At 36.2% G+C, this 27,389-nt stretch overlaps 1 protein-coding gene across 1 annotated transcript in view; it reads right to left on the reverse strand.

Moving 5' to 3' along the window:
- The window catches only part of LOC138310170 (titin homolog), a 36,293-nt gene extending 9,126 nt beyond the window's left edge, over positions 1 to 27,167 (reverse strand). Inside the window, exons 1-2 of the mRNA XM_069251291.1 lie at positions 27,026 to 27,167; positions 18,850 to 19,145 (exon numbers count right to left, since the gene is read on the reverse strand). Coding sequence (XP_069107392.1) covers positions 18,850 to 19,111 — 262 coding nt within the window. The 5' untranslated portion in view covers positions 19,112 to 19,145; positions 27,026 to 27,167. The remainder of the gene's footprint in view (positions 1 to 18,849; positions 19,146 to 27,025) is intronic.
- Between the last annotated feature and the right edge of the window lie 222 nt (positions 27,168 to 27,389).

The raw sequence follows: 27,389 nt of genomic DNA on the forward strand, positions 1-27,389 counted from the left end.
GCAATCACCTCTTTATAAAGACTACATGTTTAAATGATACCGCTTTATTTGGACAAACATTGACAAGTCAATTTTGATACAGCTGACTTTTTTCACAGAGTTTTATCTTGGCTTTCTTTTTCTTTAACTCTTGGACAGTCTTTTTTTTAAACTTTTTGTGTTATTTACTCTGCGACATTAATTCGGGATCAATAGTCTTTACGGACATTATTACATTTATATACAATTATTCGCATATCATTTGAATTCGCCTTTAAACACTCTCGTGAAATCAAGCGAATGTTATACTGTAAACACATACTATATCGTGAAATATAGTGACTTACAGTAAACATGTTTGAATGGTTATATTCATATTAAACAGCCAAAGGTACATGATATTATGTTTTGTTCTGGGTCTCGAGTTCGAATCCCATGTCGGGTAGTTTTTCAAGTTATTCAATTTCTATTTCAATGTCTTCATGCAGCTGAAGGACCCCATCGTGGTGTGGTAGCTAAAACATCCCATAACAACGGTGCATTTAGGTATAACATCCCATAACAACGGTGCATTTAGGTATAAGTAGTTTCTGAGCTAGAAAAAAAATCTTTGATACATTTTATTAATGAATCATTTGAACGTATTTAAGTTTATAATACAAAATCAAGTTTTTTCAATCACTATAGGATTTGAATAAGTGAATAAGCCGTATAATTTAAAGTCATTTGGATATTTCGAAAAATAAACATTCACAAAATGTAGTGGTATTCGTCCCCAATGCAATTTATCGCCACAAAGCTGGCAGCTTTACTTATGTCCTCATTATATTTGGTGAATATTGAAGGTACTGTTTCCTAACTTTAACTTGCACAAAACTTGCATCAGGTCATGACCATAACATTACACAATAATAAGAATGACGAATAGAATATTTTAACAGTACATATTTTAGCAGTAATAATACCTTCGCGATTTTTGCGTGACAGACCTCTTGCACTGAAACATGAATTTGCATATTACTTTATGTAGGTCGTTAGTGTAGTAGTTATTGCAAATACGCCAATTCATCACTGCACTAGCCTGTCCAAAGTCAATTTCACCTTAAAATTGTATATATTTTACATATATTTGAAAATAAATACGCATAAATCCCAGTACCGAGACCTGCTTATAAAGTATAGCCATAATGATTTCCAGACTACATTATTGGTTCCAGTAAAGTAGAATTATTCCCCCAAACGTTATCTTAAGGGAACACTTTGAGGGTCTATACTAATTACATACATCCATTGATCTGTACGTGAGCGAAGGCGGTGTACTTAGATCAGTAAAGAATTAGGTCACGAAACCAGAATAGTATTACTATAAACTACGCGTATACAATAATTCGCCTTTGAATCCATAAATTCGGGATCACGGCTTATCCTGACATAGTGCAATTCCTCGCAAATGATTTTAATTCCTGTTCCGCTACGAACTCTCTCGAAAATAAAATGGTTTTCATAATCATAAGTTAATAAACAGAATACAAATGAAAATTAAAATTATGGGTTTTTTTAAAATAAAAAGAACAAACATAAGTTACCTTGGACGTCGCTGGTTCCATTTAGTATTTAGAGAAACTGATACTATTGACTGCTCTAGTTCATTATCTTTACATACATTATAAAACTGTTTTTTATCGACTTTTATGTATTGTAATTGATCTCGTCATATTTATGACAATCAGATATAGGTATAGAGTTATAATCTCCCTTTATTATTCTGACGTTAACAATATAAATGGCTTTGGGTTTTTTTGGAAAGGACATATTCAACTTAGATCTTACAACACGCAGAGATTCGGTGATTACTGAACGCACGTACAATCAATAAAAATACGACGCATAGTGAAAGTGAAAAGATGCGGAACGCATACTTGAGATATGGAGTACATATTTACATGGAGTCAAGATTGTCCAAAAATAACAACATTAGTAGAATCAGAACGTGATGAGTAATCTGTATTGGATTCCTATGTAAAGAGTCTTTTAGTATACGAGGTATGTTTTATTATCAATAATATGTTCTCCCTGATGATGTACACCCTAATGTGCCAGCATCATCAAAAGAACGGTATCATCAAGGTATTTTTTCTAATGATTCAACATGAACATCGCATTCAGATTAATAAAGAATTTTACTTAGTGTAATTTCATTTTACGTGATACACGTGCGTATTTAGGCGGGGCTAGTATCAAGGGGATTTGAAATCGATTCAGTATTATGAAGGAATATTAGTGACATCGGAATTTGAAAATAGATAAGTGATGTAGTATTATGAATTCGGAATAAATAATGTAATATTATAAATTCGGAATAGATATTTTATTATCACAAATTCGGAATAGATAATTTATTATTATACATTCGGAATAGATAATTTATTATCATAAATTCGGAATAAATAATTATGTACTATAAGTGTTATCCCGATTTAAATTAGATAATGTAATATTACTGTTACTGAGATGTGTAATAGATAATATAACAGATATGAAATCGATAAAGTATATTGGCCCATATTTTCATATTTATATTTTTATTAAAAATCAGTGAGCACAAAGACAGACCGTGTATAACATACATGTATGACGTTTTTTTTAAATGCCCTATTCTTGTTAAAACGATACCAGTGGATTAGTGTTATCTGTCAAACTGAAGTTTTCCCGATTAACAATCTACAACAATCACCGCCTCCTAGACTATTAGTGCTATCAGGCTGATCGGTGTTGGGAGAAGGTGTCAGCATGATGTTTGGAGCTGTATAAAACATACTGCATCCCATTAGTAAAATGTAAGGCTCATGTGTGCGGCCTTGACTTTATTACACACTCAAAACCTTCACCAGGGAAACGATGAGAATGTTACGTTTTGTTTACCGGGGTTGTCTAAGAGGTCAAGGGGTCAAGGTTATTCTAGATCTCGTTCTCTTTGTAACGATAGAAGTCAACAATACCATATTGTATAACCGGCTATTTTCGCGAGGATTCTATTTTCGTGGCTTCCCTATGTATTGCTATGGTTACGTAAAATTAATTAACGATTGATAATTGAATTATTAATATATATCATTATACCTATATTGTGAAATTTTAAAACCGCTAAAAGTTCATTTACTTTGACCAAATCGCAAATAAACGTAACCGGCGAAAATAAATCGCAAATAAACGTAACCGGCGAAAATAACCAGCTAGACTTGTACAGTATCTGCTTTAAAGTCACTTTTACGTCACTATTCAAGTTAATCATTAAATATAATTTCTGTCCTCCAACCTAAACAGTAATTGTTTGTTTGTTTGATGTAAGGACGTCCTCCCACGTATGTGGTGTGTAGCGTATATATAGTGTGAGGTGCGTGTTTTGGGAGACTGTGGTATATTGCTGTTGTGTCTTCTTGTATAGTGGAACTGTTGCCCTATTTATAGTGCCATATCACTGAAGCATATTACCAACTCCCACTCCTGGTAAGATGAGCGCTAAGCAGGAGCAGAAGCTACCGCTCTTATTGACTTTGGAGTGTCTCGGCCAGGGGACAGAACCCACAACCTTCGTCACAGGGACGAACGCTCAACTCAAGACCAAATGTGAGGCGGTTCCAAGGGAGACGTCAGGAAGAACTAAGATAGTTAGGATGAAGAGAAAAGATAAGATCCTAAATTAGTCGCCTTTTACAATCAATGCCGGTACATCTCTAACGCCCTACCCACAGGCCGCCTAAATAGTAAGAAATTTGACTAAGGCATTTATCTGAATGTCTTAATGCACCGTATCAACAAAGTATAAATACAATATGCTAGTTAAATGATAACTCAAATATCTACCCCGTGAAGATTTTTATGATATTTATGTGATCAATGTTTGACGTCATTTATGAGAAAATAAAAAAAACCTTGGCGAAAATAGAGGAATATTTAAACTTTTGGCTAATGAGAAAAGCATGCCTTCTCGAAGGTGTAATACATGTGGAAAATTGTCATAAAACTCTTAGACTAGTAATGAAAGAGCATTTTTTCCAACTCAATCATCAGTGTGTCTATATATACATATATCTATTACATTTCGTGAGAGAAAGAATTTCTTTGTTGAACTCTTCGCTGGTAGATCAGAATCGTTAGTTTGGGCTTACTCATTAGAAGGCCTTGTTAACTTGGTATAAGTAAAGATTGTGTTGGAGGTATCATCTCACTCTGAGCATTGTTAGCTTATCTGTAACGTTAATGCACATGTTTACCTGCTTTCCTGTAAAGTTACTGAATACGTTGTTTATTTAAAGAAGTCATTATTTATAAAATGTATTAATCATCACCGTAAATGCTCTCCTTGTCAACACAGTTATCTCACAGACGTTTTATCTATACTTGTATCAGCATCTGTAGTCAATGGATGCTTATTGCAGCTTTCATAATACAATTATATGCAATATGCAATTATATGCAATATGCCTCTAGGTGAAATTCAGCATACATACACACTGCAATCATCAAGTACATGTTCAAATTAAAACAGCATCGTATATATCGTTTGATCGGGGGTTATTTTAGTGATTGCGCGGATTATTTTCGTGGTCACGGTAATTGAATTCTAAAAACGTTAAGTAAGGGGCATTGCACAGTAGTATTCGTTTTTCCATTCCCAGTCAGGATTGCCCTGCAGGTATGGCATTATAATTGTACCTGCTGCCCCTATTGCATGATCGTAAAAAACGACTAAATTTAGGATCTTATCTTTTCTCTTTCTTCCAACCTAACATTCTTCTTCCATGGCACCGCCTCACTTCGGCCTTCTGTTGAGCGCTCGCCCCTGTGAGGTAGGCTCTGGTTTCTGTCTCCTGGCCAAGACACACCAAAGTCTATAAAAGTGCCGTCTGCTCCTGCTAAGCGCTCAGCATACTGGGAGTGGAACGACTGGTTCGCCAGTTGTTAGTATAATGTGACCGGGTGGGTGTGTTGCATGTGTCTTCGGCGGCATGCTTCAGTGATATAGCACTATAAAAAGGGCCAGAGTTCTACTTTACAAGAGGACACGAGACGAATATACCGCAGTCTCCCAAAACACGTACCAAACACTTCGAACACGCTAAACATCGCATAAATGGCAGACCGCCAATATATGACCCTATCAGTTAATATGACTTTAAGTTAATCAAACAAACAAACAAGCCATTCCCAGTCAATATTGTAACCGGTCCAGACCGGGGCTCTCAGAACCATGAGCAAGCGGTGCTCGCTGTTGCTTCATTCCGGTAAATAGATACTGACATTCATTCCCACAACCACACAATGACGGATTATGCAAATGTGAAATGCCCATATCCATGTATCGTCACAATATCCCTATAATATGTTAATGTGTGTATAGATAGGGTCCCTAGATATTCGTTATAAACAAGTGTCACTGTTAAACTTCTCTTATCTAATAATTAATCTAAAGGCAAAGTTTTTGGTGAGCGCAGTTATCATAATGTGAACAATTGAATGTCCTCGTTTTATATCAAACTCGTAAAATTATCTATCCGCTAAAGTAACCGGTTATACATGTACAGTATGCTTTATCCTTGTAAGACAGCTGTGATATCAAGAAACAAACCTAAATTTTAGAGAGTTCGAAACCTTGCAAATCTCACGGATCAAAAAATGAATGTATAGATCACATTACCACAAAAAGGGCAAGAAATGAATGTATAGATCAACTTACCACAAAAAGGTCAAGAAATGAATGTATAGATCAAATTACCACAAAAAAGGCAAGAAATGAATGTATAGATCAAATTACCACAAAAAGGGCAAGAAAGGAATGTATAGATCAAATTACCACAAAAAGGGCAAGAAATGAATGTATAGATCAAATTACCACAAAAAGGGCAAGAAATGAATGTATAGATCAAATTACCACAAAAAGGGCAAGAAATGAATGTATATATCAAATTACCACAAAAAGGGCAAGAAATGAATGTGTATATCAAATTACCACAAAAAGGGCAAGAGGACCACTATAACAAGGACACATAAAAATAAATTCCAACTTCTCCTGACTGTAATAAATGCACTTTTAAACATGAATGTGTGACCACTGTGCTACCTGTTGATGATAAACTTACACGCCGTTACGTGATCTGGAATATGCTTTGAACCGGAATTGGAGCCCGTATGTGGTTCTGATGCCATTGATTAGAATACCACTTCCCGGTGGGTTGCTCAATAGCTTTATTGGTAACAGATGCATTTTATTCATACTATCTACACGGTGGCTATTTAAATACACTTGAATTTATTTGATTTTAAATATTATCGCTGGGAAATGAATTTCCTTTTGATAGCATCTTAAGACTTACAACATTTCATTATGGAGAATGAAGGTTGAGATTGTGTTTACCAATTTTGCGATTTTCATATAAAACACTGATGTAGATTTATTATCGAATTCGTTTCCGTTCTTATCTTCTGGAATATTCTTTCGTTCAATGTCGTACAATGTGACATTGGTAAAATAGAATATTCTCTCTTACAACATCGTACAATGTGACATTCATACAACAGAGCAATCTCTCTTACAATGTCGTACAATGTGACATCCTTCCAATGGGACATTCTCTCTTACAATGTCGTACAATGTGACATCCTTACAATGGGACATTCTCTCTTACAACATCGTACATAATGTGACATCTACAATGGACATTCTCTCTTACACACGTCATTGTACATCCTTACAATGGGACATTCTCTCTTACAATCGTACAATGTGACACTACAAAGACATCTCTCTTACAATCTACAATGTGCATTCTCTTACAATTCGTACAATGTGTGAGACATTCTCTCTTACAATGTCGTACAATGTGACATCCTTACAATGGGACATTTCTCTCTTACAATGTCGTACAATGTGACATCCGTACAATGGGACATTCTCTCTTACAACATCGTACAATGTGACATTCGTACAACAGAGCATTCTCTCTAACAACATCGTACAATGTGACATCCGTACAATGAGACATTCTCTCTTACAACATCGTACAATGTGACATTCGTACAACGGAACATTCTCTCTTACAATGTCGTACAATGTGACATCCTTACAATGGGACATTCTCTCTTACAACATCGTACAATGTGACATTCGTACAATGGACATTCTCTCTTACAACATCGTACAATGTGACATTCGTACAATGGAGACATTCTCTCTTACAACATCGTACAATGTGACATTCGTACAATGGACATTCTCCTTACAATGTCGTACAAATGTGACATTCGTACAATGGGACATTCTTCTCTTACAATGTCGTACAATGTGACATTCGTACAATGGGACATTCTCCCTTACAATGTCGTACAATGTGACATTCGTACAATGGGACATTCTCCCTTACAATGTCGTACAATGTGACATTCGTACAAATGAGCATTCTTCCTTACAATGTCGTACAATGTGACATTCGTACAATGGGACATTCTCTCTTACAATGTCGTACAATGTGACATTCGTACAACGGAGCATTCTCTCTTACAATGTCGTACAATGTGACATCCTTACAATGGGACATTCTCTCTTACAATATCGTACAATGTGACATTCGTACAATGGAGCATTCTCTCTTACAACATCGTACAATGTGACATCCGTACAATGGGACATTCTCTCTTACAACATCGTACAATGTGACATTCGTACAATGGGACATTCTCTCTTACAATGTCGTACAATGTGACATTCGTACAATGGGACATTCTCCCTTACAATGTCGTACAATGTGACATTCGTACAATGAAGCATTCTCCCTTACAATGTCGTACAATGTGACATTCGTACAATGGGACATTCTCCCTTACAATGTCGTACAATGTGACATTCGTACAAGGACATTCTCCTTACAAATCGTACAATGTGACATCCGTACAATGGACATTCTCTCTTACAAATCGTACAATGTGACATCCGTACAATGAGACATTCTCTCTAACAACATCGTACAATGTGACATCCGTACAATGAGACATTCTCTCTAACAACATCGTACAATGTGACATCCGTACAATGAGACATTCTCTCTAACAAATCGTACAATGTGACATCCGTACAATGAGACATTCTCTCTTACAACATCGTACAATGTGACATCCGTACAATGATGACATTCTCTCTTACAACATCGTACAATGTGACATCCGTACAATGAGACATTCTCTCTAACAACATCGTACAACATCCGTACAATGAGACATTCTCTCTCATCGTACATTCCTTACAACATCGTACAATGTGACATTCGTACAACGGAGCATTCTCCCTTACAATGTCGTACAATGTGACATCCGTACAATGAGACATTCTCTCTAACAACATCGTACAATGAGACATTCTCCCTTACCATGTCGTACATGTGACATCCTTACAATGGGACATTCTCCCTTACAATGTCGTACAATGTGACATTGGTACAACGGAGCATTCTCCCTTACAATGTCGTACAATGTGACATCCATACAATGGGACATTCTTCCTTACAATGTCGTACAATGTGACATTGGTACAACGGAGCATTCTCCATTACAATGTCGTACAATGTGACATCCTTACAATGGGACATTCTCTCTTACAATGTCGTACAATGTGACATTGGTACAACGGAGCATTCTCCTTTACAATGTCGTACAATGTGACACGCGTACAATGGGACATTCTGTCTTACAATGTCGTAAAATGTGACACCCGTACAATGTGACATTCGTACAACGGAGCATTCTCTCTTACCATGTCGTACAATGTGGCACCCGTACAATGGGACATACTTTCTTACAATGTCGTACAGTGTGACACCCGTATAATGTGACATTCGTACAACGGAACATTCTCTCTCTTACAATGTCGTACAATGTGGCATTGGTACAATAGAATATTCTCTCTTACAATGTCGTACAATGTGGCACCCGTACAATGGGACATTCTGTCTTACAATGTCGTACAGTGTGACACCCGTATAATGTGACATTCGTACAATAGAATATTCTCCCTTACAATATCGTACAATGTGATATTCGTACAATCGACATTCTCTCTTACAATGTCTTACAATGTGACATTCGTACAATGGACATTCTCTCTTACAATGCCGTACAATGTGACATTGGTACAATGAAGCATTCTCCCTTACAATGTCGTACAATGTGACATCCTTACAATGGACATTCTCTCTTACAATGCCGTACAAAGTGACATTGGTACAATGAAGCATTCTCTCTTACAATGTCGTACAATGTGACATTCGTACAATGGGACATTCTCTCTTACAATGTCGTACAATGTGACATTCGTACAATGGGACATTCTCTCTTACAACATCGTACAATGTGACATTCGTACAACAGAACATTCTCTCTTACAATATCGTACAATGTGACATTCGTACAATGAGACATTCTCTCTTTCAACAACGTACAATGTGACATCCTTACAATGGGACATTCTCTCTTACAATGTCGTACAATGTGACATCCTTACAATGGGACATTCTCTCTTACAATGTCGTACAATGTGACATCCTTACAATGGGACATTCTCTCTTACAACATCGTACAATGTGATATTCGTACAACAGAGCATTCTCTCTAACAACATCGTACAATGTGACATCCGTACAATGAGACATTCTCTCTTACAACATCGTACAATGTGACATTCGTACAACGGAGCATTCTCTCTTACAACATCGTACAATGTGACATTCGTACAATGGAACATTCTCTCTTACAATGTCGTACAATGTGACACCCGTACAATGTGACATTCTCTCTTACAATATCGTACAATTTAACATTCGTACAACGGAGCATTCTCCCTTACAATGTCGTACAATGTGACATCCTTACAATGGGACATTCTGCCTTACAATGTCGTACAATGTGACATCCTTACAATGGGACATTCTGCCTTACAATGTCGTACAATGTGACATTGGTACAACGGAGCATTCTCCCTTACAATGTCGTACAATGTGACATCCTTACAATGGGACATTCTGCCTTACAATGTCGTACAATGTGACATTGGTACAACGGAGCATTCTCCCTTACAATGTCGTACAATGTGACATCCATACAATGGGACATTCTCCCTTACAATGTGTCATTCGTTCAAAGGAACATTCTCTCTTACAATGTCGTACAATGTGACATCCTTACAATGGGACATTCTCTCTTACAATGTCGTACAATGTGACATTGGTACAACGGAGCATTCTCCTTTACAATGTCGTACAATGTGACACCCGTACAATGTGACATTCGTACAACGGAGCATTCTCTCTTACCATGTCGTACAATGTGGCACCCGTACAATGGGACATTCTGTCTTACAATGTCGTACAGTGTGACACCCGTATAATGTGACATTCGTACAACGGAACATTCTCTCTTACAATGTCGTACAATGTGGCATTGGTACAACGGAGCATTCTCCTTTACAATGTCGTAAAATGTGACACCCGTACAATGTGACATTCGTACAACGGAGCATTCTCTCTTACCATGTCGAACAATGTGGCACCCGTACAATGGGACATTCTGTCTTACAATGTCGTACAGTGTGACACCCGTATAATGTGACATTCGTACAACGGAACATTCTCTCTTACAATGTCGTACAATGTGGCATTGGTACAATAGATATTTCTGTCTTACAATGTCGTACAATGTGATATTCGTACAATCGACATTCTCTCTTACAATGTCTTACAATGTGACATTCGTACAATGGAGCATTCTCCCTTACAATGTCGTACAATGTGACATTCGTACAATGGAGCATTCTCCCTTACAATGTCGTACAATGTGACATTCGTACAATGGAACATTCTCCCTTACAATGTCGTACAATGTGACATCCTTACAATGGGACATTCTCTCTTACAATGTCGTACAATGTGACATTCGTACAATGGAACATTCTCTCTTACAATGTCGTACAATGTGACATTCGTACAATGGAACATTCTCCCTTACAATGTCGTACAATGTGACATTCGTACAATGGACATTCTCCCTTACAATGTCGTACAATGTGACATTCGTACAATGGAGCATTCTCCCTTACAATGTCGTACAATGTGACATCCGTACAATGGACATTCTCGTTCCTTACAATGTCGTACAATGTGACATTCGTACTATGGAGCATTCCCCCTTACAATGTCGTACAATGTGACATTTGTACTATGGACATTCTCCCTTACAATGTCGTACAATGTGACATTCGTATAATGGAACATTCTCTCTTACAATGTCGTACAATGTGACATTCGTACAATGGAGCTTTCTCCCTTACAATGTCGTACAATGTGACATTCGTACAATGGACATTCTCCCTTACAATGTCGTACAATGTGACATTCGTACAATGGAACATTCTCCCTTACAATGTCGTACAATGTGACATTCGTACAATGGAGCATTCTCCCTTACAATGTCGTACAATGTGACATTCGTACAATGGACATTCTCCCTTACAATGTCGTACAATGTGACATTCGTACAATGGAACATTCTCCCTTACAATGTCGTACAATGTGACATTCGTACAATGGAGCTTTCTCCCTTACAATGTCGTACAATGTGACATTCGTACAATGGTACACAATACAACTACATTGTAGCACGTCATGTTGTATTTATTGCTGTCATCCAGTTGACATTCAAACTCCCATAATTACCAGCTGAATGTTTATGTTTACATTTTATAACAATTTCATGATAAGTATTCCAAGAGAGTGCATCTTTCACGTCTAAACAAATTATTATCGTCAAGGACGGAACAGCCATTTGAACAGCCATTTTTCGTGATCACTGGCATTGTGACGTCACAATGATAAGGATGAAACATTTAAAAAAACCTAAAATAGGATAGCTAAAGGATTCATAAATCACACGTTAAGATTTACATTTAGTTTCTATTTTTATTAGGAACAATATTTGGTAACTACCTGGAGTTAGTTCTCGTCTAATGTATGATACATCCGACGTTTTAATCTGTGTTAACGTTTTCTTGAATCGTGTCCAAATATTAAATGTGATTAAATATAAAGTATCTATTTTTCCCTCTTCTGTACTTCGAGTGTCATGTTATCGGGTCCAGAGCTAGGTAATCAGCTAAAATATTTTTCAGACTCTAATGTTGTCTTCGTCTGTTACCGTAAAAGATACGACTTATGGTATCATACAGACAGATGGTCCGTTCACACTAGGGATAGCATAGATAACCTTACTGTATGAACGTCAGGATGGATCCAGAGAGGTGTACGCTTTATTTTAGCCATTTTCATAGCAGCTATAAAACTAGCAATATGGATAAGTCGTATGTTATGTTCCTGCTGTAGTTCAGCATAAATGAAGTGGGACGACTGTCAGTTGTCAGTACAATGTTACCGGGTAGTGGTGGTCGGTGTGGAGGTATACTTTAGTGAGGTAACACTATAAACTCGCGGCAAAGAGCCACACCAGGTACGTCCCACAGCCTCCCAAAATATACAGACATTCCCTCAAACACGTCGCATACAGGTGTGACCGTCCCTAAATGACCCTAGCTATTAATTGGACATAAATAAACCGAACGACCAACATTTGATGGACATAAATTAATGGTGCGCAATACAAGCATCAAGATCGATATTGTGTTCTTCATAAAATGGCTAGCACAATATGATACCATACGATATAATGAAAACCAAACAAACACAATCTCAAGGTGAAAGACAAAAGAAGACAAAAAATAGAAGTATTTTGAAGTTTTGGTTTTGCTCATGGGATTGTAGAATCGAGACGCAAATCTGAATCAGAACAAATTAAGTCAAGAATCAGAAATAAGGGAAAGTATTCCACACATCAACTTTCAAAAACGGCTTTTGGTAAATTTGAATTGGGCGTGCGATGCTTATTTGTTCCAGGACATTAAATATTTGCGCAAATGTGTTGCTTAAATAATAATCTTAAACTTAAAACGGAGAAATATTTCAATAAATTTTCATTTCAACATTATCCTTCCAAATGTGTGCCATGATATTTATCTTTGAATGAGTCATTTCCAGAAGGCGGCTTCCAGTAGTGTCATTTTATCCTGCGCCCCCTGGTGTTAGTTTATGATACGACGGGCGATTACCACGGTATCTTATCAGCCATCGCCGTTAGAAGACTGTGTTTATACCGTCGCCATTGTATCCTTTACATTTATTTTTAGACTGAAAACTACTTTGTATGGGGTTGGATATGCTGCCAAGACAAGTGTGTAATCAAATGTTTATATTCCAATATCTGGTTTCAAATTTAACTTATTCCTTCTTGTCGCTTATAACGTGATACTCGTTTTTCATTACTGAGAATCATTTCATTCGTTTCTAAGAGTAGAAATAATTCTTTGTTTCTTCAATAGTCTGTCTTACATTGTAATTGTATTCAGCCCCAGCATGTTAACTGTTGCATTAATTTTCTAAATTAAGTTTTTTAAGTTCCCAAACTTTTCAGTCCTAAAACAATATTCGGTCTTATCAGTCAACAGTGAAAACTCTTTCCCCGAGGGGTTGGTCCCAACACCTAGGGGAAAGGGTTATGGTTGTTGACGTATATATGGCATGAAACAGGTTTTGGTTGTTGACTTGAATATGGCATGAAACAACTGTTTTGTTACCTGAACCGTAATCTTAAACTTATCACAGCTTCTGGCGTGAAAGACTTGCGTCGAAAAAAATTGGGTCTAGCGCGCCGTTATTTATGACGTCAACAATTAAGCGAATGCAAAAGTTCCTCGCCGGTCAATAGTTTCTGTGGATTGGTTTATTTGTAACGATTTCCAAGTAATTGTAAAAACAGTTAAAATTTACATTTATACAGAGAGTTGTAACAATTGCTTTTCAGTCCTAATGTTAAAACATAGGTAAGCTACAGTGTGCATTAAAGTCAAAAGTAGTCCTTGTTATAATGCAGTAAGTATTCTGTCTTATGTCATGGTAAGTTTTAAAAATGTTTAAGCATTAAAACCATTCTGGCCCAATAATGTGCTGTCCAAATGATGTTTAATGCTTATAGTTGTAGGTTTCAATTGCCAACAGAGTCAAGCTTGTATACAGCAACAACGTATCCACATGTACCTAAATGATCTGAATGAAAACAAAAACTGTTATACGCAAACTTTTGTCTGTAAGCCAATGATGGATCGTATGATAATGTCGAGCAAAATAGATTTCAAAACCCTGACTTCCATTTCTTGTACAGTCAGGCTGACAAAATCAAATGAGTATGGATAAGACATACAACACTTCGTTATATGAATGTTTCTCTCTTTAGCTTCTGAGCTTTCCACTTTGTATCAATAAAGTTCCCATCGTGTATGGCCATTTAAAACTCACCCAACGCTTATCGGACCCGGGACACTTGATTTAATACTTAGATCTTTGTTATGGGACTTTACCGCTTATATCAATAAAACTCAGCTGAACAGCTGAAATGAGTTTAAAATTGTTTTCAACATAAAAGGAATGTCTGTGTCATCTTGATCTTTCTTTGTTTCGATTGCCGTAGTATTCAGTCATGTGACTCTTCTATCTCTTTTCTCTTTTCAGTCATATTTTTTTCATCATTGACAAATACACTGGAAGTGTAGAGTGCATCAATATATTATTCCTTTTAGACTATAAAAATGCAAATTCATCTTTTACAGCAAAAAAAAGTGCAAACGCAAAAAATGACCAAAATAAAATGAAACAAAAACAGGGAAAGTTCAATTTATCTTTAACACAGAAAGTTTTTTTATAACCATCCCCATTTTCAGAGAAAGTTTTGTGATACAATTTTACAGATTAAACTTGTTTATTTTTTATGATTTAAAACGACGTTCGCCTTGAGTATTCGGCTGAGTAGCCATGCCATCATATCTTCCGCGGAGTGATACCGCGTTATCATTGATTGTAACAGATAAGTAGCTCCGAATGTCTGAGTGAACCAGTTCCGTACGTCGGCCATGTCTGTTTCACATCAGCGACACACGCCCCGGGTTAGGTGAGAGGATAACATCAGAATCAATCATTTGTTTATAGTCTGTGACGTGAGACGGACTAAAATAGATTTTAGTGAAACTTACACCATTTTATTACAGAAATCTGTCTAAATCACCTGTTCATGTTTTCGGCATCCTCGGCTATTTTCGTTCATTCATGAGCTGATGTATAAACACTTTCGTTTTTCACTGGATGTCGTAATATATATCGCCTTAGAAATCAAGCATTAATGATCATTTTACCGGTATAATGCGTCTCTGCATCATTATATCAGACGAAATTGGAATGTAATCGTTGAATAATTCATGATTTTTATAATCTAGCTTTAATTTTGGTCAAATAGCCATCATTTTAAGATAATGATGTATCAACGGACTGCACGCAATGGTACTGATATATTTGTTATGGAAAGAAGATTATATCGTCTTACAGAGTTACAATCCTTTGCAGTCTATCGAGTTTTAAGTGAACAAAAGAGTACGTCGTTTTCCTTGAACATATAACGTCATAATTGACGTCACAATATATACCTACCCAAAATGGCAGATTCACTTTTGACATTATTTTATGCACATGCAAAAATTCCTTCAATAATTTAGGAATTTTAGGAGACAATTTCTAGTAGATTTAATTATTATTAGGAGTACCTTAAATGGATTTTCCTGTAACACTTTTTGATGAGAGTACACAAGAGATTTTGTGATTTAACAAAAACAATCTATTCAAGTGAACATTTAAATATGATTGAGTAATATATTAGTGGAAAGGAATACGACCTGAATATCTGCTGAAACTAATACCGGTTTTTCCTGTTACGATCATGTATGTTTTTTTTTCTTTTATAAGTTATATTCAACGTTCTATTAAAAGCCAGGGGTATTTCAGGGCGGCCTCTTATGTGTTCAATGTATTATGGTGTATGCCCTTTTATATTATTATCACACTGAAGCCGAAAACAACGAACCAGTCGTCCCACTTCATTAATGTTAGGCGCTATTCAGGAGCAGAGAACACCATTTTAGACTCGGCCAGGGGACAGAACCAAGAGTCAGAGGTTACATTAAGGGAACCACTGTTTTGGCACCCCATACCACTGAGGTTAGTCGCTTCAAGTGTTCTTGGAGTTAGGCTAACCTGTAGTAACCTAATAACACCTGTAGCGACAAATCTCATTTGTATCGGATGGCTCCAGACGTACATGTATCTTTACTTTAGTAGTGGCCAACGACGTTATGTTAACACAGATGTACCTGTGACTAACATCATTGACAGTGAAGGAGGTACATTAATAAGATAAGACATTTTCTTAAACAAACCTCAACACAGATGCCAAGTCGTTTTTAACATTTAGAATTCTCCGAAAAAAAAACTAGATAGTGAGTCTTAAATGTTTTATCATGAGTCTGGAGTTTACTAAAGTACACACGTTAAGTGTAAATAATCCACTGCCGGTTTGGGGAAATTAATTCATTTTTTTGTGTTTAGTAGCGTGCTATCAAGAGTTTAACACTGACAGTACAGTAGCGTGCTATCAAGAGTTTAACACTGACAGTACAGTAGCGTGCTATCAAGAGTTTAACACTGACAGTACAGTAGCGTGCTATCGAGAGTTTAACACTGACAGTACAGTAGCGTGCTATCAAGAGTTTAACACTGACAGTACAGTAGCGTGCTATCGAGAGTTTAACACTGACAGTACAGTAGCGTGCTATCGAGAGTTTAACACTGACAGTACAGTAGCGTGCTATCGAGAGTTTAACACTGACAATACAGTAGCGTGCTATCGAGAGTTTAACACTGACAGTACAGTAGCGTGCTATCAAGAGTTTAACACTGACAGTACAGTAGCGTGCTATCAAGAGTTTAACACTGACAGTACAGTAGCGTGCTATCGAGAGTTTAACACTGACAGTACAGTAGCGTGCTATCGAGAGTTTAACACTGACAGTACAGTAGCGTGCTATCAAGAGTTTAACACTGACAGTACAGTAGCGTGCTATCGAGAGTTTAACACTGACAGTACAGTAGCGTGCTATCAAGAGTTTAACACTGACAATACAGTAGCGTGATATCAAAAGTTTAACACTGACAGTACAGTAGCTTGCTATCAAGAGTTTAACACTGACAATACAGTAGCGTGATATCAAAAGTTTAACACTGACAGTACAGTAGCGTGCTATCGAGAGTTTAACACTGACAATACAGTAGCGTGCTATCAAGAGTTTAACACTGACAGTACAGTAGCGTGCTATCGAGAGTTTAACACTGACAATACAGTAGCGTGATATCAAAAGTTTAACCTGACAGTACAGTAGCGTGCTATCAAGAGTTTAACACTGACAATACAGTAGCGTGATATCGAGAGTTTAACACTGACAGTACAGTAGCGTGCTATCGAGAGTTTAACACTGACAATACAGTAGCGTGATATCAAGAGTTTAACACTGACAGTACAGTAGCGTGCTATCGAGAATTTATCACTGACAGTACAGTAGCGTGCTATCAAGAGTTTAACACTGACAATACAGTAGCGTGATATCAAAAGTTTAACACTGACAGTACAGTAGCGTGCTATCGAGAATTTAACACTGACAGTACAGTAGCGTGCTATCGAGAGTTTAACACTGACAATACAGTAGCGTGATATCAAAAGTTTAACACTGACAGTACAGTAGCGTGCTATCAAGAGTTTAACACTGACAGTACAGTAGCGTGCTATCAAGAGTTTAACACTGACAGTACAGTAGCGTGCTATCGAGAGTTTAACACTGACAGTACAGTAGCGTGCTATCAAGAGTTTAACACTGACAGTACAGTAGCGTGCTATCAAGAGTTTATCACTGACAGTACAGTGGGGAAGGCCCTATCAATGTGATACCTTACTCATATAACCATTATAACTGTTACTTTTACTTAAGTCATTAAGTAACTAATTAAAGTTCAATCAATTTTCATTGACTTTCATATTGATTTTATGATCGTCCTTTCGCCTCCGTCACTTGTTTGTTACAGAGACGTTCTTAGTTTTGACACACGTCACACAGAGTTATGACACATTTTGTTCTTCTTTGGCGAAATATTCCTCGACTCGAATGTTACTCTACTTGTAAATTTAAATTTCAGGTTTTGGCTCCTCCTTATTTATAATTTTACAAAAAGAAAAATATTAAAAATTTGCTTATAACGATTTATCTTTTGATACGAAGTGATTTCATGGTTCTATCACGTCAATATTTGCTCTATAACACATTTTTTCCCAGATTTTCTTTCTAAAAGTGGGTTATGTATAGCCTCGTTTTAAAATGAACTTTGGATCATAAAAAGGAATCGATTGCTAGAAAATCATTAACGATAAACAAGTCTAAAATTAATTGTCGATAAAATCTGCGAAAAAGACATTGTTGCAAATGTTATTTGTAAATTAGCTAATTAGTTACTACATTGATTCGGGGTGCAATCAGGCTACAACTTTAATGAATTGTTTAATTCACTGTATCACACAATTTATCCAAACTAACTTTTAATAACGACATGTTCAGCTTGTGTTAAGCCTCCTCTAGTAAAGCCAGAATAATTTGTGGGTTTCATGTAACGCTTTAATTCAATCAAAAAGTGACACGGTTCAATATATATTAACATATCATCAATGCACTTTTAATTGCGTTTTATAAAACTGTGTACAGGGGAATTTGCAGATTCTTTTTATTATGTGACATTCCTTTGCCTAAAGACTATGTAGTAATCCTTGGGCATGGTGTGAAATGACGAATGTTCGGCTTACCTCGGACATGTAGGTAGGCTGCAGTAGCAGCCCATCCTTCGGAATTCTCGGCACGACACTGGTAACATCCCTGGTCTTTCTGTGTGACCTTACTGATGATCATGGTGATTGTCCCATCAACAGAGTAATCGAACTCATATCTGTTGTCGGTCGTGATGTCACGCCCATCCTTCCACCACGTGATCGATGGGCGGGGGTAGCCAATCACACGACACTCGAAATGTTTACAGCCCCCAAACGAGGCTCGTGTCGTCTCCGGCATGTTGATGGTTGTTTGATGGTAAATGTTACATCATCTGGAACGTGAGAATATAAACTTAGTTTTCATGTGGCAGATTATACCATATATCCATAAGAATGCCTAAAGGTAGGTCGTAATAACTACCCGGTACTCCATTGCATGATCCAGGGTCCATACTTGTTTTTTATTTATTCTACCGTCAAAAGTTTCGCCAAAGTGAAATTTCTTTCGCCAAATAGGATATTTTGGAGCCATACAAATTACTGTAAAATAAATTGTTAAAAAATGACGACATTCCCCTTTCTACTAAATATCAATTGACTGTTAAGTTACAATGGAAATTAATTTGATTAAAAAACATTTTCATGCAATTTTGACAATTTTGCGGACTTTATTCACTTTTGACCTTAAGTTGAAGGCTTTCCGTATCAAAAAGTTGTGTCCCCATAGTCTGTAACGATGATTATTTCTGTGATATGCTTAGCGCTCAGTATAAAGAGAAGGTTTTTCTCCCATCCATAGGGATATCCCGGGGTTGCTAGGTAAAATATATCTCTATCTTACACAGGGGGGTGTAAGACAGCTCACACGCGCTAGACAATAACGTGACGTCATCAATAACTGCGGCGCACATTGTAGATGACGTCATCAATTTTGATGCATAACGACGTTCCTGCGATCATGGCGCGATGAAAAAGCTGGAAACAAAGTGGAATTTCATCATTTTTTCTAGTAAGTATGGGAGAAAAGAATCTTATATGGGTCTGTGAGATGAACAGGGATATCTCAACCCTCGTGAAAGATTTTTGCCGTCAACCCTCGGCAAGCCTCGGGTTGACCAGCCAAAATATTTCACTGGGGTTGAGATATCCCTGTCCACTTCACAGACCCATGTAAGATTCTATTAGTCCATTGTCAGTATGATGTGACTATGTTCTTTGGTTATTTGATGAAACACTTCAGTGAAATAGCACTTTAAAAAGGGCAAATGAATATACCGCGGCCTCCCAAACCATACAAAACATCACACACACAACACCAATATACCGCGGCCTCTCAAACCATACAAACATTCACACACACTTGTACCTATGGATGGGATGTCGTCTTTGGCTGTTAATCTAATAAACCAACCAGACCTACAATATAGCGAAACAATTAAAATATCAACACCCGAGATAACATTGGGCATAAGTATGTATATCTCAAAAGGGAAAGAGGAATTACAAGGCAACTTAAGTGTAACCAGGATTTATATGGAAAACAAAATGCATGGCTATTAGGTATGTCGACATGTAGTGTGTTTGTATCATTTCTGTGAACGGGCGCATCAAGTTAAAGTTGATATATATATAATGTATTTTGTTTCTTTAAGAAATAATGAATGTAGATCAATATTTAGGTTAACATACTTAGAACATCTGACGATGATTATCTTACTGTACGTATTTATAATAAGTTAATTACTTTTTGTAATTTTGTTATAAATTTTGCCATAATACATATCGTGCTCTAATATGTATATCTTTTATACCGAATGATCATTGACCCGAAATCATTACATGAATTGACATGTAATTTATTATACGCTATCAACGCATGTATTATGAAACAGACTTAGAATGGATTTATTTCATGATGAGCAAACTTTAAATCTCACATTTCTGCGGGGCGGAGATATATTTTACCGAGTATCCCAAGATTAGTATAACTAAGGTACAGTAAATATCATTTAGATACATATATTTACATCGATTATTAAGCAATTATAAGTTATGACGTTATGCTAAATATATTTTGAGACAAAATCTAGATGATTTCCCACAATTAAAGACCATTTGGAATGACGCCACGAAAGACATTTGGTGTGTGTCTTGGCATCAGAAGTATACGGAGATACATAACAGCATGCTCGTATAGACTTTGGACGCTGACCACTAAACTCTTAATTTGATGTTTGTGCCAATGCACGTATCTCAGTCAACAAACAATTTTGATATACATTCCCACACAATTGGAAGGTTGATTCATACACACTGTATAGGTGTATGGAGTCTAAAACAGAACTCGTGAGGCGATTATTAACGGCATACTGTTTTGGCCAGAATGTCTAGTTTATCATGATGTATTAAAGACGTATCACGAAGAAAAGTTAAACGATAATTGGTTTGATTTATTCTGATCAACGTCCTGTTGACATCCCGCGTTATTTAAGGACGGCCTGTCATGTATAAAATGTGTTGCGGTGTGTGAATATCCGTATGTTTCGGGAGCCTGCGGTATATTGGTGTTGCGGTGTGTGAATATCCGTATATTTCGGGAGGCTGCGGTATATTCGTGTTGTGTCTCCTTGTAACTCATCATGGAACTATTGCCGTTTTTGTAGTGCTATATCACTGAAGCATGCCGCCGAAGACAACAAACAAGTATGATCCACCCGGTCACATTATACTGAAAATTGCAAACCAGTCGTCCCATTTCCTTTTTGTTTGGCGCTATTATTATAGATCAGAGCATTCCTTACAGATGCGAGCTAAAATGAGGCTGTATCATTGAAGACGTTTATTCTGCCTTCTCTATCGTTCTTGGTTATCACATTCCCTGTAGTGGGATCTTACATTCTATTGTAGCAGGTTTTAATTATATTTAAAACTTTATAGTGATACGATTGCCATCTAGCTTCGCGATAACAGGATTTCCCTTTAGCTTAGTAGTTATTGTCCCAAAGTTAAAATATCGGAAATGTAAACATCTATTTTGTGACTCCTCGGATTGGAAATTCCATTGGCATATATCACCTCTATAATGACCACATTCTTTGTAAAGCGAGATTGAAGTTTCTTTTTGATCAAATATTTGAATAGGTCAGTTTTCATTTCACCTGACCCGAACACTTCTGCCTTGCAGATCTATGGACTTTTGGTATTAAGCCAAATTTACGTGATATTGAGTTGTTACCACATATTTTTACCGTTGATACGTACATGATCACAATAACAAGCACAAAATATACAAAGAAGGATAGAACATGTCTGCCATCTTGACTATAAAAGGGTATTTTATTCAATACCTGGATATACGAAAAACATTTGCAACAGGCAGGGTCAGTCAAATTGATATGTTCATATCTAGTGTACTTGTCTTATCGGTCATGCATTAAAACCAAAGAAAAAACAATCCTTTAAGACATAAAACATAAAATGACATACTCAGGTTCAGGTTTTATGTTTAACATCTAAAAAGAGCAAAAATGGTAATGCTGGCTAAATTCAATAGTTTTTCAGCCGTTTTCATCCTTCATAATTTCTTCACTGACTGCAACTATTTTGTCATTTAAACCTATTCATACTGAACTAAAGTTTGACTTACTATACACCGAATTCTATATTTCAGATATTGCAAAAATTGCAAATATTTGACTTAAAAAATGATATATTCTTTTTTTTTAATGTGTCGAAGAAAAAAAACGACTTTCAGAACATAATTATGGTTTTTGGCGACTTTTTTTCGAGTTAAAATACAAAGAACCTCAAGCCCGAAAGCAGAAAACAAATTATGTTGCAATTATTCGAAGGTTAGGCCTATATTTTTCGTATTTTTACTGGACTACTGACACAATAAAAACACGAGATCTTCAACTTGGTCATCCTGAATGACTATACAATGACGATATAAAGAGATAATGCTATAGATGTAGGGAATAACCAAATAGATGGACCCTGTGAGACCTCGGATAGAATTGTTTCCGAACCACTGATTGGCTGATTAATTATGAATTTCAAAAGCAAAATAGCTTCTGACATGTAATTATCCCTATGTAAGATTTAGAGGAATTTTCAAAATCCAGATTGAAATTGAGGTTCAAAATATCAATTTTGATAATGAACAACTACCCTTTCAAGATTTTCAGTGGATAATGCACCTATTTTAAAATGGCTACCCTGGGAGAGCTTGAGCTGAAAGACCCATCTGTTTTCTATCTAGTGTTACAAGAAAAGCTAAACCTAAGTTAAAGAACACTGAATTTGATTTATTCATTCCAAACGTGTAACATTGTGGACTATGGGGAATCATTTAGTCGGTTGGTTTATGTATACATGAAACACATTCGAAAAGTTTAAAAAAAACTGCTTGGATATTAATGAGGAAAACATCCTACGTATTGCGTCATAGACATTACATCATTTACGACATTAATCACGATGGCCAATCAGAAAGGATTTACTCGACGCCGGATATAGGATTTGATGTTTTAGAAAAGGCACAAACTAACGGATGGTCTATAATATCCCTTCCATGTTTTGCCAGACAATAACGATAAGCATGTCTGCCAATATGTACTAAAATCTTATAATTCTACTTCTTATCACTCTCATGCGTTTATTTTAAGACGACCACTGCAATCTCCTTCTCCAATCGTGAAGCAGGATTAACATTAAGAGTGTAAAGCGATATTTGACGGCTTTGGTTGATAATGCAGATTTTAAACATGTTTCACGAAAGAGGATTAAACATGTATGATGTCCAAATAACAATTGGGGTTCTCTATTCGCCTCTAAACTAGAATGTATATATACCCGGCCTTCTTTGAGTACGATAAAATCGTATAAATGGTTTAAGAATGGTTTGTTTGATCATTGCTCCACAAGCAGTAATAGGCACCAATTGTAGCTGTGAAGACGAGAGCGAATTCTAAATCAGTAGACCAAAATTGATGTTGTTTTTTTATGATGATGTTCATAATGTAGGTTATGTAGTGTAATATTAATATGACAGCAATTCGAGATCCGTTTTAAGGTCACCTGACCATAGGTTATAGTGACCTATTGCGATAGTCTTTTGTCCGTCGTCGGTCGCCGTGCGTCGTGCGTCGTCCGTTAACATTTCTTTGAGAACGTGTTAACTTGAGTTTACTTGATCGAAATCAGCGCGATTCTAGGGTAATCTTTGCTTTGCACTAATAATCATTATTGGACCTTGTGAACGCAATAACTTATAAACCGATCTAAATGAAACTTTGTATGTAGACTAACATTGGAAAGGTCTCGGACGACTTCGTAAACCAGCTTGACTGGACGGTAATTACGGAGTAATTGCCCTTTGCACTAAATAGTTATTATTGGACCTTGTAAACACGATAATTTTAGTAAACATGAACCGAGCTTTATACAACTTTGTATGTAGACTATTATAGGAAAGGTCTCGGACGATTTCGAAAATCAGCGTGATGCGACTGTAATTTAAGTGTTAATGCCCTTTGCATTAATAAGCATGATGGACCTTATGAACGCGATAACTTGAGTAAATAAAAACTGATCTTAATGAAACTTTGTATGTAGACTAAAATTTTAAAGTTTTCGGACGACTTCGAAAATCAGTGTGATTTGATGGTAATTTACAGACTTATTGCCCTTTGCTCTAATAATTATTATTCGACCTTGTGAACGCGATAACTTGAGTAAATATAAACCGAGCTTAAAGGGACAATTCAGTCAAAGAGTACATTAAAATTTGCACACATATCGGAAACAAACCAGTTTAAATAGAAATTCGATTAGTTGGTTTTACTGTGGTATGCCAGAAAAACCCACTGAAGTGAAATGTATGTGAAAAGTTCAAACTCCCTTACTGTCCGCAATTACACATAGTGGTCGGATGTCTTGTATGCCGAATCCTGGCCCTTTCCAGTGTAGTAAAGAAATTTTTGTCTAGATCAACTCGAATCGCTCTTACAATAGTGTGTTTACCTTATTAGATGCATGCTCTTGTCTAAAAATAATTTCATCAACTCCTCAGTGGTTATGTATTGCATTTGTTTAACGTGCGTGACTTTGGCTCGGGTATGGGTACCTTGTTGTACCTGCTTAATCGTATCGATCAACGATTTGGAATTCCAACGGTATCAATCAAAACACTTAATAATGTCGTGGAACTTATCAATATTTCTTGTTATATGTTTCATAAGGAATGTAGAACTTTTTTAAATGAAGAAAAATAGTAAATCGTGAATAGTGAAAAAATACCATTTGTCAGCGGTGGAGCATCTTTAAGGCCCATGGGCCTCCTGTTATTTTTTTTATAATTTCTTATTTACCCCCCAAAAACTCCATTAACGCCTCATGTTGCCATTTTCAGAACTCTGCGTGGAACCAAATATTTACAAATAATGCCCATCTATAAAGTAATGCCACTTGTTCATATGTTTTTAGGAAGGAGAATCTCTAGTTCAGTCGCATGCAGTACAAAAATGTATTAAGAATGGAAGATGGTTGGCTTTTCATGTTAAACACCGTGACAAACTTTCCTTCTGCCAAAATACATGATCATGATTTGCAACATTTTCTGGATCTTATATTTTCATTTTATTCTATTTGGTTCCTATTTGACATTTCCTCTTGGTATTGTCGAACTAACATTACGTCAGTGAGTAAATAGCACGAAAACATTAGGGACATAGCATGGAAGTATGAGTATGTGCTCAGATATAATAACATGTCGGTATTTATCCGTCATTGGCAATGCTGTTTATGCATTCATTCATTTTAAACAATCTACCTCTAATAACGGGTAAATTCATATGGCAAACTCGTTATTTCAAAGACTGATGAAATATTCTATTATTGCTATCATAATTAGGCGTAAAGTTCCTCGTTTGAAAAAAAGTTCATTAAATATGCATGTTTATACTTACAAGAACGAACCGGGCCAAAAGAAAGGGATAGTACAGTGTAGTACAAGTCTATATACTCCTTATGTATCAGAAGAAATCAAAGTAATAAAGATTATTCTGATGAATCAATATCTGCATATTCAGCAACAACACTATATTTAGTTTAAAATTAAAACAAGGAGGCTCACATACGATTTAATAAAATAGACTTTTCATCGAAACACTGACATGGATGGCAACTGACTGCGACGCTATCCATTAAACAGCAAAACCAACAGGATTAATAGTAAGGAAAGTTAATGACTAGTTATAGATGTAGAAACATTTGATTGTTTTAGAAAGGTCAATAAAACAGGATAATCCATCAGCAATCTCCAATGTCAATGTACATCAACAACAACTCAGAGGAGTGGCAAATCAAATCATTTAACAATATCACCACAGTTCTAATATGTATCATATATATATATATATTTAATAGGTGGTTATGCCGTAGTAACAAATACAATAAAAATATGTTATCCCTGACCTCTAAATGATGAAAATCAAAACACTTGGTGTTTCCACAATTTGCGACAGTTTCAATTTTTTTACTGTTACAAATTTACTAGGAGACACAACAGGGATTTACGTAAGGTTTAAGCTTGTTTTACAATTCCCAGATATTCTATATTTTTATGTAAATATACCGATATGTGATTAAATAATGTTTAAACCAATAATGATATTCTGTGTTCATCCGTCTATGAAATACAGACGTGATTGGCAGTACAAGGAATTGTTCGAAGGAAATAAATCAAAACTCTTTAGATAAGTTAACTACCAACAGTATGGTTAGGTGTGAAGGACCAAACATTTCGAACTATTTGATTATTCAGAGAATAAATAACGGGAAGTGATTAGTCAACCACTAGTATTTACAATATGTAATTTTAAATGACTTATTTTAGCATACTCAAATTTTAATCTATATGTGCAAGCAATCTTAACAGGTTTGCACACTCGTAATGATTGTTATGATACTAACGGCATACATAAAGTACAACTAGCCAAGTCATATTTTAACGCAGAATGTCCGACATTAAAATTTGATGACCGCTAAAATATGTACGTTTTCAGTATATCCAAGGATTACAGACCACAAACGAATACAATCTTAGTACTTTTCAATTCAGACTTAAACACTCATTTTCAGTAGAACCTATGCCTTCTCCTATATTGGTGTATATTACCTGACATGGTAAATATACATCTAATAAACGTACCTGATGTGAGTGAGTAGGTGAAATGCGGTAGACACTCGAGATGAAATCCAAAATAAAATGAAATCCTCCGTGATGATATCCGGCTATTTTAACTAAAGATGATGTTTGACTGAAAATATATACCGCATACACCTTATCCCTTCGCCTCTCCTCCACTGACCTATGTTACACACCAAAACTTCAAATGTAAACTTAATCAGAGAGAGGCTCCCGGAGGGGAAACCTAATGGAGTGTACCGTGGATACTCGTAGTAGCGTGTTTTAATATTTCTATTTTGTTTACATAGGTTTTACTGGTTATAATTAATACATACGATACCATTTTAACACAAGAGTCTGCACAAAGTTTGTATTGCTCATAATT

The sequence above is a fragment of the Argopecten irradians genome, chromosome 16, assembly GCF_041381155.1.
Source record: "Argopecten irradians isolate NY chromosome 16, Ai_NY, whole genome shotgun sequence".
NCBI classification, from domain to species: Eukaryota; Metazoa; Mollusca; class Bivalvia; order Pectinida; family Pectinidae; genus Argopecten; species Argopecten irradians.